This window comes from Notolepis coatsorum, assembly GCF_963971535.1.
Source record: "Notolepis coatsorum genome assembly, chromosome: 19".
Taxonomy (NCBI): Eukaryota; Metazoa; Chordata; class Actinopteri; order Aulopiformes; family Paralepididae; genus Notolepis; species Notolepis coatsorum.
The window spans coordinates 43,958,646-43,972,274 of NC_140183.1; the positions used below are offsets into that span (position 1 = coordinate 43,958,646).

Sequence of the window (13,629 nt, forward strand, 5' to 3'; positions counted from 1 at the left end):
CTTCTGTAATGTACTGATTTCTTTTGATTTCTCTGTTAGAGAGAGAGAGAGAGAGAGAGAGAGTGTGTGTGCAGGGGAGTAGCTGGGGGGGGGGGGGGGGGTTAGGATGATTCCAAGGGCCCAGCAAATGCCCCAATTTTTTTTATAGATTGGGGGCCACACATTTTTTAATAGATTGGGGGCCCACAAATTGATTCTTTCATGGGGCCCAGAATCTCCAGCTACGCCCCTGTGAGCGCACCTTTCTACTCTAGAGAGCTGTCATCACCGTGATGCGCGCTTGAATGAACTGCGAGATAACTCATAACTCGTACACACACGCACTCTGTCTCTGCCATACAGTAGTTATGTTGTTTTAGCGCGACGTGGGTATATACACGGGCGAGGATGAAGACTATGTTAGACTACTTTTAATACATAAATTAACGTTCCGTCGGGTCCCGTGTATTCTCGAATGATAATAATAATAATGCAGGACCTCTTCAGATTATATTATCAACGACAGACAGTGAGAAACACAACCCCCCCCCCCTCTCGCGCTGAAGAATATGCATATTAGATCACTCAGTGATTAACACCTATGCGCTGTTTGTGTGTGCGCGCGTCCATGTATGTGCGTTTCGTGACGCGATGTAGTTCTTATCGCAAATGGAGATTATTACAATCATACCATCTAGCAAGAATTAAACGTATTTACAAGTCGTATTAGGTTTAGCAAGTTGGGGGACGTATACCTTACATGTCAAAGCACTAGAAATGGCCATTTTTCTATTTTTATCGATTTCTGAAAAGATGTCCTTTTTGAGCATTTAAGAGGGATTCTAATTATTTTGTTGTACGCCGACGGGTTCAAAGCTCCAGCGTGACCCCTAAGGGTTGTGATCGCTGGAACTCAAAAACAATAAAACACCACCACAAGCTCCAGAATATCAACACAGGTGTTTTGATAAAATCGTAGCTCCCTGGGTTATAGACGATTTCAAAATGACAAAAATAACATTCTAAAAAGGACAGTTAATTTCCTGTTGCAATGTTAGCTAATGCAAAAGTTGACGGGGAAACTTACACTTGGGTCCAAACAGTTTCCTAGCAAAATAATCCAGTGAAACCTTATTTACCAAGACCAAAGGGTGTATAAATTAAGCCTTTCAGGTGCACATATTTAACCCCCCCCCCCTCTGAATTATACCAGTAGCCACTGTGACATTATCATTTGAATGTTTAGCTCTTAAAAACGAATCTTGTACGCGATACTGTACACCCTAAAGGGTTACAGGCAGTGTTTCCAAGCTCAGTATGAGGAAAGGGCATTCTATGCAGCAGCTTGCTGTATACAATATATATTAACTCATTCAGTGCCGTTCACGCATATATACGCGTTTTTCCGCCAATTGTATAACGCCAACCACGTATATATACGTTATTGGATCGTTATTTCTTTTATTCACCATTTCCATTCATAAATCATCCAGGTAGGCTGTGGTACCATATGCAATGTGTCTGAGATCGCAAAGGTCCAATACCACCGCCGCCTGGTGGTATGCAGCCGATGTCACACTTCCTTTCTGACTCTGTGTATCATTGAAATTCCTCCGGGCGGAGTTTGAGTAACGTCGACCGAGGGGTATACCCGATCGCATTGAATCGCTTTCGGGATGCCAGATTCATTATGCTGTTGGGGGTTATGGCATGGGCCAAATGGACATACGATCTAGCAGATGGCAATCAAATAATTGGAATATTCTTTTTGGAGTCTTATCGGCCACAGGTAAGAGCAATTTAACGTAAATTTCAGCTTGGTTGTCCATTGTTTTCATAGCCATCGCCCTGATCAGTGTATGCTGTTGTACTAACGAATGCCGTTATTGACAATCAATTAATCAGAAACTTGCATGCATGATGGAACATTAAGTATAATATGCGTCGCAGGCTATTACTAGCCTCCCAGGAAGCGTGTTGCTTTTTAACAGCGGAGGAGTGCAAGAATGTGACAATTTGACCATGTGACCGCGGCAGCGCGAGAGAGAGGCAATGCGGAAATAGGCTGTCTATTGCCATTCTCTAAGACAAACGCTAACCTTAACCAGCTCCTTAACAGCGCCTAAACTTAACCGTTCTAACCTTAACCAACTCCGAAACAATGCCTAACCTTAACCTTAACCTTAACCATGCCTAACCTTAACCATAGAAAGAATATTGCCATTCTCTAAGACAAACTCTAACCTTAACCAGCTCCTTAACAGCGCCTAAACTTAACCGTTCTAACCTTAACCAACTCCGAAACAATGCCTAACCTTAACCTTAACCATGCCTAACCTTAACCATAGAAAGAATATTGCCATTCTCTAAGACAAACTCTAACCTTAACCAGCTCCTTAACAGCGCCTAAACTTAACCGTTCTAACCTTAACCAACTCCGAAACAATGCCTAACCTTAACCTTAACCATGCCTAACCTTAACCGGCAAAAGAATACACGTTAAAAAAAAAATTATGGGATTCGAACTTGTCAACAACGGACCGCAGGACCGCTGCGCTGCCAGGTGAGCTGAGCTTCGAATGAAAATCATGGCGGATTAGGGCGGTTACATAATGCCGCAAGCTCTGCCGCTCCGCTCTGCGGTTGCCGCGCCTGCCGCGGGGCGTGTCGCAGCCAATCAGGGAAAACGCGGAAGCAACGGCAGCACTGCTCCGCTGTTAATAAGCAATAGGCTCCCAGGAATTACCATAGACCACTCTAAAACCATACTTGTATTCACCACGGTATAAAAGGAGAATGTATGGATGGAAAAAAGATTCCTTTTTCACATCTTGAACGATTTCGATGTCAAATGGGCCATAGTATTGCATATATAGCTATAATATTTAAATAGTTATAGCCCTGCAAACAAGGTGAGCAACTCCCACCGTTTACAGCGGTGGCGGTAGCTACTACAAGATGAGGCTAATGCGTGGCATCCAATGAGTTAACACTTTCTATGCCACTCACGAGTTTTCTCGGAATGATTAATATCTCGTTGAAAGCCACTCACGAGATTTCTCTGATTTTATTTTTATTTTTTTTATATATATATATATATATAAGGCTATCTGAAATCCTATTGCATCACGCGAGCCTACCCTAGTATACCCGAGCGCCGCCGGCGATCAGATGTGGAAAAAAGCGCCCCCTATCGTCTCCCAGATGACATAAGGGATTTTGGAATGGACTCAATGAAAATGGATGGGGAAAAAAATCCTGTACTCCACATTTTCCAGTCCACTGATGCAGCCGGGGTTATTAGAGTTCGTTCTGGAGCCTCTGAACCCTGCGGAATCATGTGTTCTACTGTATCACGTTGGATCCATACACTTATCGATTTTTTCGACTGGTGATCACGAATTTGAATATACCAGTTGGATACCATCTGATGTCAGGTAAGGAATCTATGTTATCAGTGTTGGGATAATCAGACTCATTTTGATGAAGATATAAGCTGTTTTGTGAAATGGGCTCTTTCCATTTCACTGTAAAAATCCAAGAGGAAATGAACACGGCCATTATCCGTGCGCGGCTCGAATGGGCGTGCGTGCACGTATAATATTGATCATCTAGCGTTTATTTGAAAACTATTCATAAATAGGCCGACAAATAGCAACGTTCTGGAATATTCCAGTAAAAGACGATTATCATAGAATGGTCCAGAATGGACTGTTTTTTACCTCAAAACGGGTGCTTTTCAAAATGCTCTCAAACGGAAATGAAGCGATAAAAAACCAATTTGCCTTGACAACACTGACTGGAAAAGGATTCTTTGATAAGCGACGGGCAGATTAGACACATAGCCATAATTTAAAACATAGATTAGGCGATATTAAGCGTAAAATTGGCGCCGATGGTGGCATTGAAGCGCTAACTCTGGCGCCACCTCGTGGCACTGAAAGTGTTAAAGGGATAGTTAGGGCTTTTGGACATTAAGTTGTATGAAATAACTTGCGAGTAGTGTAGTCCATGCAAAGCTAATGGTGAGTCCCATGGTCGGAGTTCTGGGCCAGTTCGGAGCGAACCGGGAAGCTTTAGAAAGGCAGCAAACAAGGGCAGTCAGGTGGCGTAGCGGAGATTGCGTTCGTCACCAACACCGGAGACGCTGGATTCGCCTGTTCGAATCCAGCTCACAGCTCCGGCGTTGTCACCAGCTTGGCTGGCCGTTCACACTAATACAATTGGCTGTATTAGAGGGTGGGAAAGCTGGCGGGGTGGGTCCGGGTCGTTGTAAACAGCGACTCCTACAGTTCGGTCGGGGCGCCTGCTCAGCGCGGATAGGATCTAAGGGGGGTAGTGTGATCCTTCCACACGTTACACCCTCTCAGTGAGAGTCCGCGCTGCCAGGTGAAAAGAAGCGGTTGATTGGCTAGACGTGTGTCGGAGGAAGCACGTGATAGCCTCCACTCTCCCAGACCGACTGGGGGGTAAGTGCGCAGCGACCAGGAAGGGGATTGGGAATTGGCATAACGACTAACATTGGGATGGGAGAAAAAATCTGAGGAAAAAGGAGGGGGGAAAATATAATAATAAAAAAAAAAAGGCAGCAAACAGGGTCACAAAACCAAAACTGTTTTAATTCATACCACAACATGCAGGCAAAGGATTACCCATTTCCTAATGCAAAACTACAGTCCTCCAGCATTTTGAAACCACTGATTACCTTGACCCAACTCCAGCGTAGTATCGATATTGGCTTTTTTACCTATACCGATATTGTCCAACTCTTAATTTCCGATACCGATATCAACCGATATATGCAGGGCCCCCCCCCCCCCCCCCCAAAATTGAATAATTTCAGGTAATTAACATTACATATCTCTTGTTGTGGAATTAACACAACATTATGCATACTTTTGACAATAAATAAAATCAGAATTTGTTCTTACTTGCTTGCCTGGTGTAAGATCCTGATCAAACTGGCCAGTATCACGTCTTCATCTGTTTGGCTCTCCATCCAATTCCTCTGCGTTGTGTCATTTTAATGGTCCTGACGTCTCGGACACTGGCTGATAAGATCCTATCTCCCCCGTTAGTGCAATCCATAAACCATAATAATTCTCCACCTCCGTAAGAATCCGACACTTTGACACCGTGAAATACCTTATGAGGAAAAGCGTTGTTTTATTGCTATAAACAGAACCTCATAATCAGATGTTATCAAATTGTATCGTCCTTGAAGAGTATTCTAATGATCTTTCGGTGTGTTCGTCTATCGTCCTTTTGTTATTCAGTCCAATAGCGGTCAGGCCTGTTCGTTAGCCGAGACCATCCTCGTGGTAGCCGAAGCTAATGCTGATGTGGCATTCTTCCTCCCCCCCCCCCCCCCTCTCAATGAGAGGAGAGAGTGTCTTCTGTGTGATCTCAGTCCTACTCGCTCTTGGTCAGATTCTAGTCTGCCCTACACCCGGAAACACCGTTCGACTTATAGATCCTCGCCGTAGCAACGATAGCCCACCCCTTTCTGGTTGTCATGTGCCGAGTTGTCATGACAACTGCGTTAATAACCTTTACACACATTTCACGTTTCATTAAGATGAACCTCTCTCCCTCCTGCTCTGGGAGACACTCGCTCTTATCTCAGATGTTCCTACAAGGAATGTCAACAAACATTCGGCTGGCTGCTAAACATTCTGCTGGCTACTGCCTCTGAACCGCTTCTGCTAAGCCAAACACATTTCTGCCCTCTCTGACCTGGCACCGTTAGATGCTACCATCTTCCCCCAATCTATACATCACATACATTGAAAAAGCACCCCAAATCCCTCACTGGGTAAATAAAGGTTATAGAAATGTAAACCAAAACAATACAGATATTTTCCGATATCACATTTTAATGCCGATATCGGCCGATAATATCGGACATCCCTAGTACCAAGTGATCACAGTAAGTCGTGGTTTGGTTTTGAGTAACCCTTTTGCCTGCATGTGTGGATTGAAACCGTTTGGTTCTGTGACTGTTTGATTTCCGGTTTGCTTGAAACCCGGCCAGAACTCCGACCATGGAATAGCTTTGCATCAACTACACTACTGACAAGTATTTCATACAACCTAATGTCCAAAAATACAAACTAACACTTAATTTGTGGCTTTAAATTAATAGGAGGGTCTGGTGTACGCCAAATAGTAAAGTTGTGGCATTTTGGAACGTAGGCAGGCCGTTTGACAGAAACTAGCCCTGTCAATACTTGCTTATGTGCTGCGATGACTGGAAGCCGTTTGGAAGATGTGTATAGAGGGGGCTTCTGTAATGAATTGTAATTTTAGCAGCCATCTCACTATCTTCAGCCTCAGCCAATCCCTCTAGGCACGTAAATCTTTTTGTCGTCATGCTTGTTCTAATGTTAAATACAGGGGTTCTCTTGTAAGACACTCACAGGGGAAACCAGACGTAAACTTCACTGTTATTCTTTTAACCTTAGACAGTTCAGTCAGTGTTTGTGTCTGGAGCAACTCTCCTAAAGCTGGAATCCAGAGGACCAAACCTCACATCCCTGAGTTGTCGGGGGCCACTTTCTGGAGCTGCTCCGTCGACGGGTTATTGAACACGCTGACTTTGTGGAACCATAGAACTTTTGCACCTAAATTAGCTTTGTTTTTCGTAGCAGCGCTAACGGATCAAAAATGTGCTCCTATTCATGATCAACAGCGTCCCCGGAGAGTGTTGCTTGATGACATCATAGGCTAGAGTGTTGCTCTTTTTTACTTTTGGGAGAGGGCTGTTCATGTTCATCACACATGTAGAGTGTTGATGTACCGTAGCTGGTCAAGGGCATAGGAATAATATCTCACCCCAATACTAACATCTGATGGACCATGTGTAATAGAGGGGGAAAAGGGAAAATAGAATACCTTTTCAGCATTTGTGACACATAGAAGGATTTTGAATCTCCCAAATGCTGGGAAAGGGATTACATTTTAATCATTTTTGTCCAGTGACTCCAAACTAATGGTCTACGTGAGTACCGTTGAGTAAACGTAGGGTAATGGATTGGATTGGTATTATGTATCAGCCAGTGCTTAAAGTTTAGCGCTCGGAATAGAAGCCTTGCATGGAATGTTTGTGTCGCTGTCTCCCTTCCAACATGGCTGCCTCTAACCACTGGCAACCACTTTCGAAAGAAAATGCCTCATGTCTGTTCAGTGGTAGAGTAAAGTAAAATACTGGAAAATCATATTACTGTTACACTGTAAATTGTATAAAAGATTGTATACAAGATCCAGTAATAAGAAGCAGCAGTTGTTTTGCACGTAGCAACCATTGTGTCTTCCAGCAGGATGAATGCATTTCAAACATTCCGTGAAAGGCCTCTATTGGTATCAGCAGTGAATACATGGTAAATGGACTGCATTTATATAGTGTTTTTTTATCCAAAGTACTTTACAACTTGTGCCTCACCCATTCACTCACTCATTCACACACCGACGGCGGAGGCAACCATGCAAGGTGCCAACCTGCTCATCGGGAGCAGTTACAGTAAGTGGCTTGCTCAAGGACACTTCGACACGCTTCCGGGAGGAGCCGGAATTTAATTGGGAACCTTCTGATTACCAGACGACCGCTCTACCTCCTGAGCCACTGTCGCCAGGTGCATTCCTATTAACACTTTCAGTGCCCAGCAGGGGGCGCCTATAACTGTTCCGCAACTGTAAATTACTTCCGGGGTAGGCCTGATTGGCCCCGACAGGCACGTGCCGCGCAACTTTCTCTGCCGCGCGGCACGCTCCGCGGAGCGGAGCGGCAGAGCTTGCGGAATTATGTGACCGCCCTAATCCGCCATGATTTTCATTCGGCGCTTCAGCTCACCTGGCAGAGCAGCGGTCCTGCGGTCCGTTGTTGACGAGTTCGAATCCCATCAAAAAATTTTTTTTTTACGTGATTTTTTTTTTAACGTGTATTCTTTCGCCGGTTAAGGTTAGGCATGGTTAAGGTTAAGGTTAGGCATTGTTTCGGAGTTGGTTAAGGTTAGAACGGTTAAGTTTAGGCGCTGTTAAGGAGCTGGTTAAGGTTAGAGTTTGTCTTAGAGAATGGCAATATTCTTTCTATGGTTAAGGTTAGGCATGGTTAAGGTTAAAGGGGAACTATTTTACTATTTCTTTCACTATTTGGGCACTTTTACACAATTCCTGTGAGTCTATGGAACACCTCTGTAATATATATATTTTTTTTATTCATTGTTTTGTATTTCTAATCAAGTCCTCAAAAACAGCATTTTTCTACCTCAAGATCTCGAGCTGTTTTGAGCCTGGGCTGCAGGGCGGCTCCTAAACCACTGTGTGGCCTGCGCCGCCTCTTGAACATTAACATGCAGCAGTGACTATATGACATCACATATAGGCACATTTTCAAACGACTCAGTTCAGTGAGGGTGAATATTGTGAGAGGAGAATTGGAAGAATGCGCCAATATGAGAATTTTGAGACATAGATCATATTAATATAAGTTCACATAGCTAGGAAACAATGCTAAACACTCAAAAAGGCCATTTATAAGATAGTTCCCCTTTAAGGTTAGGCATTGTTTCGGAGTTGGTTAAGGTTAGAACGGTTAAGTTTAGGCGCTGTTAAGGAGCTGGTTAAGGTTAGAGTTTGTGTTAGAGAATGGCAATAGACAGCCTATTTCCGCGCGACAGCTCTCAGCAGCCTCGTTGCGCGTCCTGAGTTTGCCGCGTCACGTGCCTGTCGGGGCCAATCAGGCCTACCCCGGAAGTAACTTACAGTTGCGGAACGGGTACAGGCGCAGGGGGCGCACGATTTAGTGCTTGAATGCCCAGCATCCACTTCAATGTTAGCGTTAATATCGCCTAATCTATGTTTTCAATTATGGCTATGTGTCTAATCTGCCAGTTGCTTATCAATGACTCATTTTCCAGTCAACATTGTCGAAGCGGATTGTTTTTTTATCGGTTCATTTCCGTTTTATAGCATCTTGAAAAGTTTTCAAGGAAAATAAAAATATTCCATAATAAACGGAATAATCTAGATTTTTTTCGGCCTATTTATGAATCGTTTTCAAATAAACGCTAGATTATCGATAGTCTATGTGTACGTATGCACGCTATATAGGCGATCTGATATCTGCTCTTATATTTCCTGATCGCTCGCACAGCCAAACAGCCATATCAAACATAGGGGAAAAGCTTATATCTCCGTGAAAACGGGTCTGATTATCCTAAGACTGGTCAAATAGATTCCTTACCTGAGATCAGATGGTATCCAAAAAGATTATTCCAATTCCTGATCGCCATTCCAAAAATCAATCCTTTTATTGATCCAACGCTAGATACTGTAAAGACATATTACACGCTGTTCTGAGGCTCCACAATGACTGGGATCATCTCCGGTTACATGCGTGAGAAGTAATATGTGGATTCCGGAGTTTTTTTTTCTCATCCATTTTCATTGAGTCCATTCCAAAAGGGTGCATTACCATCTGGGAGACGAGAGGGGGCGCTTTTTCACATCTGAGCTCCTGATGAGGCTGGTTTCCCAACGGTAGACTCGGTTGATGAAATATGAATTCAGATCGCTAATAAAAAAGAATTCACGTGAATTGTCGTGCTGGGCATTCAGGGGGCGGGCTGTTAACACGTTATGTCGTGGCTGGCATTCAAAGTGTTAAGGATGAATATTTGCTTTTAGTAGTCTATCTCAAATAGGAATTCTGTGTTACAATAGGCAATCGTTAAAAAGAATTCTGCCATTTAACTGTGGCGTGTTTTCCCTCTTGTCAGGTAACGTTTCGTACAAGGATCTACCACTGCAACATCAACAGTCAGGGGGTGATCTGTCTGGACATCCTAAAGGACAACTGGAGTCCTGCCCTCACCATCTCCAAGGTGCTGCTGTCCATCTGTTCCCTGCTCACAGACTGTAACCCAGGTGAGATGGAGCCAGCCCACTTCAGATTCAAATGTATCGAAAATAAGTTTGCCATCCAACCAGAGTGCCGCCCCGCCAAGGCAATGGTAGGGGAAACACTGATGTTACAGCAGCGTGGGTTGCCGATGTAGAGGCAAGTATAGTGAATGTCCAGCTAGTTGATTTCAGATTAAGTTTAATTCATCAATGTATGACTGATGTTGAGCATAGCATTCAGTCAAAATTCAGTTTTCCAGACTATTAAGTCCAGTGTGATGACATTCAGCTGAATATACAGTCTGCAAAGTATGGGGAACGTGGGCTGATAAGTGTGGATTTATAGACCTTTCCCTCACATTTCCCAGACTCCTCTGCCTGAAGGTCGTGATTATTTTTCGCTCCTCCTTGGGATTGTCCATGTGAACCTTGTAATATGAATAAAAAAGGTCATCATCATGACCACTTTTCTCTCTGGCATTGGTGTTATTAATGCATTTAAGACCACAGGGTGAGGGGGGGGGCGTGGGTTGGCTAACACTTTACTTTCGGGGACACTGTAATTAATGATTAAGTATCTAGGAACTAATGAGGACGTCTATGTTAAGGAACCGCTGATGTTACTCAAGCTCAGACCCGAATATGCCTAGGGATATCCTTACAAAATGGCCTCTACCTCCCTTCCCAATGACTCATTCAATAAATAAATAACTAACAACTAATAATTACTACTAATAATAATCTAACAACTAATAATCTATTTGACTTTCAAATCCCTATTTTATGCCTGCTGCCTACCTGTGATTATAAGTTAATAACCATCTGGTAAATAATATCTGTTCCTACACTTTACCAACGTATAATGCATAGTTTCTCATTAGTACCGGCTTGGAATGCCACCCGTTTTAAGAATTCACATAATGTTCTTGATCTGCCCCAGGACAATTCAGTCAGTATTTGTGAACACACAGCACTCGCTCCTAAAGCTAGAAATCAGAAGGGGAAGCCTACAGTCGGTGATGTAACCGGGGCTGCTTCATAGACAATGAATGGGGTTCTGATAGGACTGGCTTAAAAAAATCGATTTCCCGATTCTAAATCGATCTTCATTTCAATGATTTTCCATTGGTTCTCCCAGCCCATGTGACCATTTCTAGCATTTCCATTGGCTATAGTGACAGACATAGATAATGATTGTGGAAATACAACAAATCTACGAAACCACTTACTGAGACATCACCCAGACGTGACGAGACATATGCAAAAGCCAATGTTCCAATAAAAAGTACATTCATGTAACTGCTTGAGTCAATTCTTTATGTAAACATTGATATTTTTAACAATGCAACGTGTTAGAGCAGCGGTTCTTAAACTACGGGTCGTTACCCAAAGTGGGGTGCGGGTAGGTGACAGTTGACACACACAAAAAAACTCCGATCGAGTTTTCCACCCGGCAGCTGTGTGTATTTGCCATGTCTCGCCCCTTCATCAACGGAGGCCGACACAGTATTCCAATATACATCTCACTATAATGTGATGTATGATCGCGAGAGGGGGCCGGGGGTGTGTAACCTGGACTCTCAATGGATAGGTTTGTTGTCAGAAGTGGTGCCGGTTGGTCGCGATGAAATGGGCTCTGCACATAACCAGCTGCTATACCACACTGAAGTGAGATGGCTATCTCGAGGCAGAGTAATAAATCGCCTTTTTTAACTCTGAGAAGAAGCGCAGATTTTCCTTGCAGACAAAAACAACCGATTGGCAGAGAAATGTGCTGATAATGAGCTGGATTACGAAAATCCGTTAGTGACACTCCAGGTTAACACATTGGCCGCCATGCATTGTACCCATCTTTGGGCCCAGTCTGCCAGCGCTGTAAGCCTATGGAGATGTTTACCTTCTTTGCAGGGCTATAACTTTTTAAATATTATAGCTAAATCGACATTACTATGGCCCATTCAACATCGGGTATCTATCCGGATGTGGGAAAGCGATCGAAAAGCGTTCCCAATGCACTCTAGTGTGTATCTAGACCCACCTTACAATATATCTCTGGCGGAGGAATTTCCCCGATGCACCGAGCGCCACTTCCAGTTTGGCGTGGAGTGTAACTTGCTCGAAATCCACCAGGGGGCGGTATTGAGGCGTTGCAATATCAGACCAGGGTCCAGCTGCGTCCCGGAGGGAGGCTGGATGAATTATGAATGCCATGGCGAAAAAATTTAATATTGATCCCAAAAACGAGTTCCCTCGTTGTTGGCGCACAACGATTGGCGGGCAATAACGAGTATACTCGTTGTTGGCGCACAAAGTGTTAACTCATTGAGTGCCAAAAACGAGATTTCTCGTTTTTCAAAGCCAGCGGTTGAGTGCCAATTTCGTTTTTCCTTTTTTTTTATTATTATTATTATTATTATTATTATTATTATTATTATTATTATTATTATAAACAGTCACGCGGACCTTGGTGTGTGTTCTTGGGACCTCCGAGTAAGTTAGAATTGAAATGACGATCGAATCCCGATAGGTGGCAGTATCGCCTACCTTTTGAACTGGGCTAGTTTAGTGTGGGGGGCCCCCCCACACAGTTGAGAGCACTAGAGAGGGATCAGCAGTGAGTAGAGAGGTACCGATTGCGACTTTGAGATTATTATGAAGAGGATAAAATGATCACACTTATGGATGATAACGTGCGTTTTCACCAGACTACATTGGACTCAGCACTTCTGGTAAATCATAAAAATACTATAGTCAAACCGGCCGAGGAGGTAACATTATCTGTCGCCGAGTTGAGAGCACCCCAGACTACAGCCAACTAACATTCGGCAATGGCGATCACAACATGTGGGCCCTCTTGAGGACGATTTGTGATGCGCCACTTTGCCGACCTCTAGCGGCTCGGTGTGCATCGGGTGTACAATATATATATAGAATTAAAGCCCTATTTGTTGCCTGTCGATTGCCGTTTCAGACGACAAAATCCATTCAGCGGTTCTCGAGTTACATGCCGATATGTAAGGCGTGCGCCAAAGTACAGGGCAGAGTCAGATTACCACCCCCGACTCCTGGGGATCTAGCTCAGTCAATCATTTGGCGATCTCGAAGGTTTTTGGACAGGGTTGTAGCCAACGTGGGTCTGTCGGTCTGTATTGATAGATTTATGATAAGAACAGCAGGGTCCAGATCTGGGGACCCTACATCTTAACAGGTGGGATGGGGGGGGGGGGGGGGTTGTGAGTCTGTGAAGCCTCTGCGAGGAGCAGGTCTGTTGCCGTCTGTGAAGCCTCTGCGAGGAGCAGGTCTGTTGCCGTCTGTGAGTAAACGATAAGAAATGAGAGCTGAGCAGGTGAGATGACTGAAAGCAGTGTGTGTTTTTGAGGTAATTAAATGCTCTGGCTGAAACCTTAAATTTTGTCAAATTGTCAAAATGTTTGCTTATTGAGTTGCCTTTGTGAAGTCTACACGTGGGAAACACTATAGACCCAATATTTAGAATTGTTGATTTAGAAAGTATTTCCAGGAGAATAGTTTTATTCAAGGTAGAAAATGAACACAAGCCATCTCTCCAAATGCTGGTAAATTTTTCCTGTGGCTGATAAATTTGTCTACAATTAGCGCAGTGGACTAGGCACTCGTGGGGTATGTGTCCTGATCGTTGTAAACTGCGACTCCTACTGGTCGGTCGGGGTGCCTGTTCAGCAGGGAGGGGATCTGGGGGAAATAGCGGGAACCTCTGCACGCGTTGCGTTC

At 43.9% G+C, this 13,629-nt stretch overlaps 1 protein-coding gene across 1 annotated transcript in view; it reads left to right on the plus strand.

The window, feature by feature from the left end:
* The window catches only part of LOC311246237 (ubiquitin-conjugating enzyme E2 E2), a 49,211-nt gene that overhangs the window by 32,641 nt on the left and 2,941 nt on the right, over nucleotides 1-13,629 (plus strand). Inside the window, exon 5 of the mRNA XM_084336362.1 lies at nucleotides 9,756-9,903. Within this exon, the coding sequence (XP_084192488.1) occupies nucleotides 9,756-9,903 (148 nt within the window). The remainder of the gene's footprint in view (nucleotides 1-9,755; nucleotides 9,904-13,629) is intronic.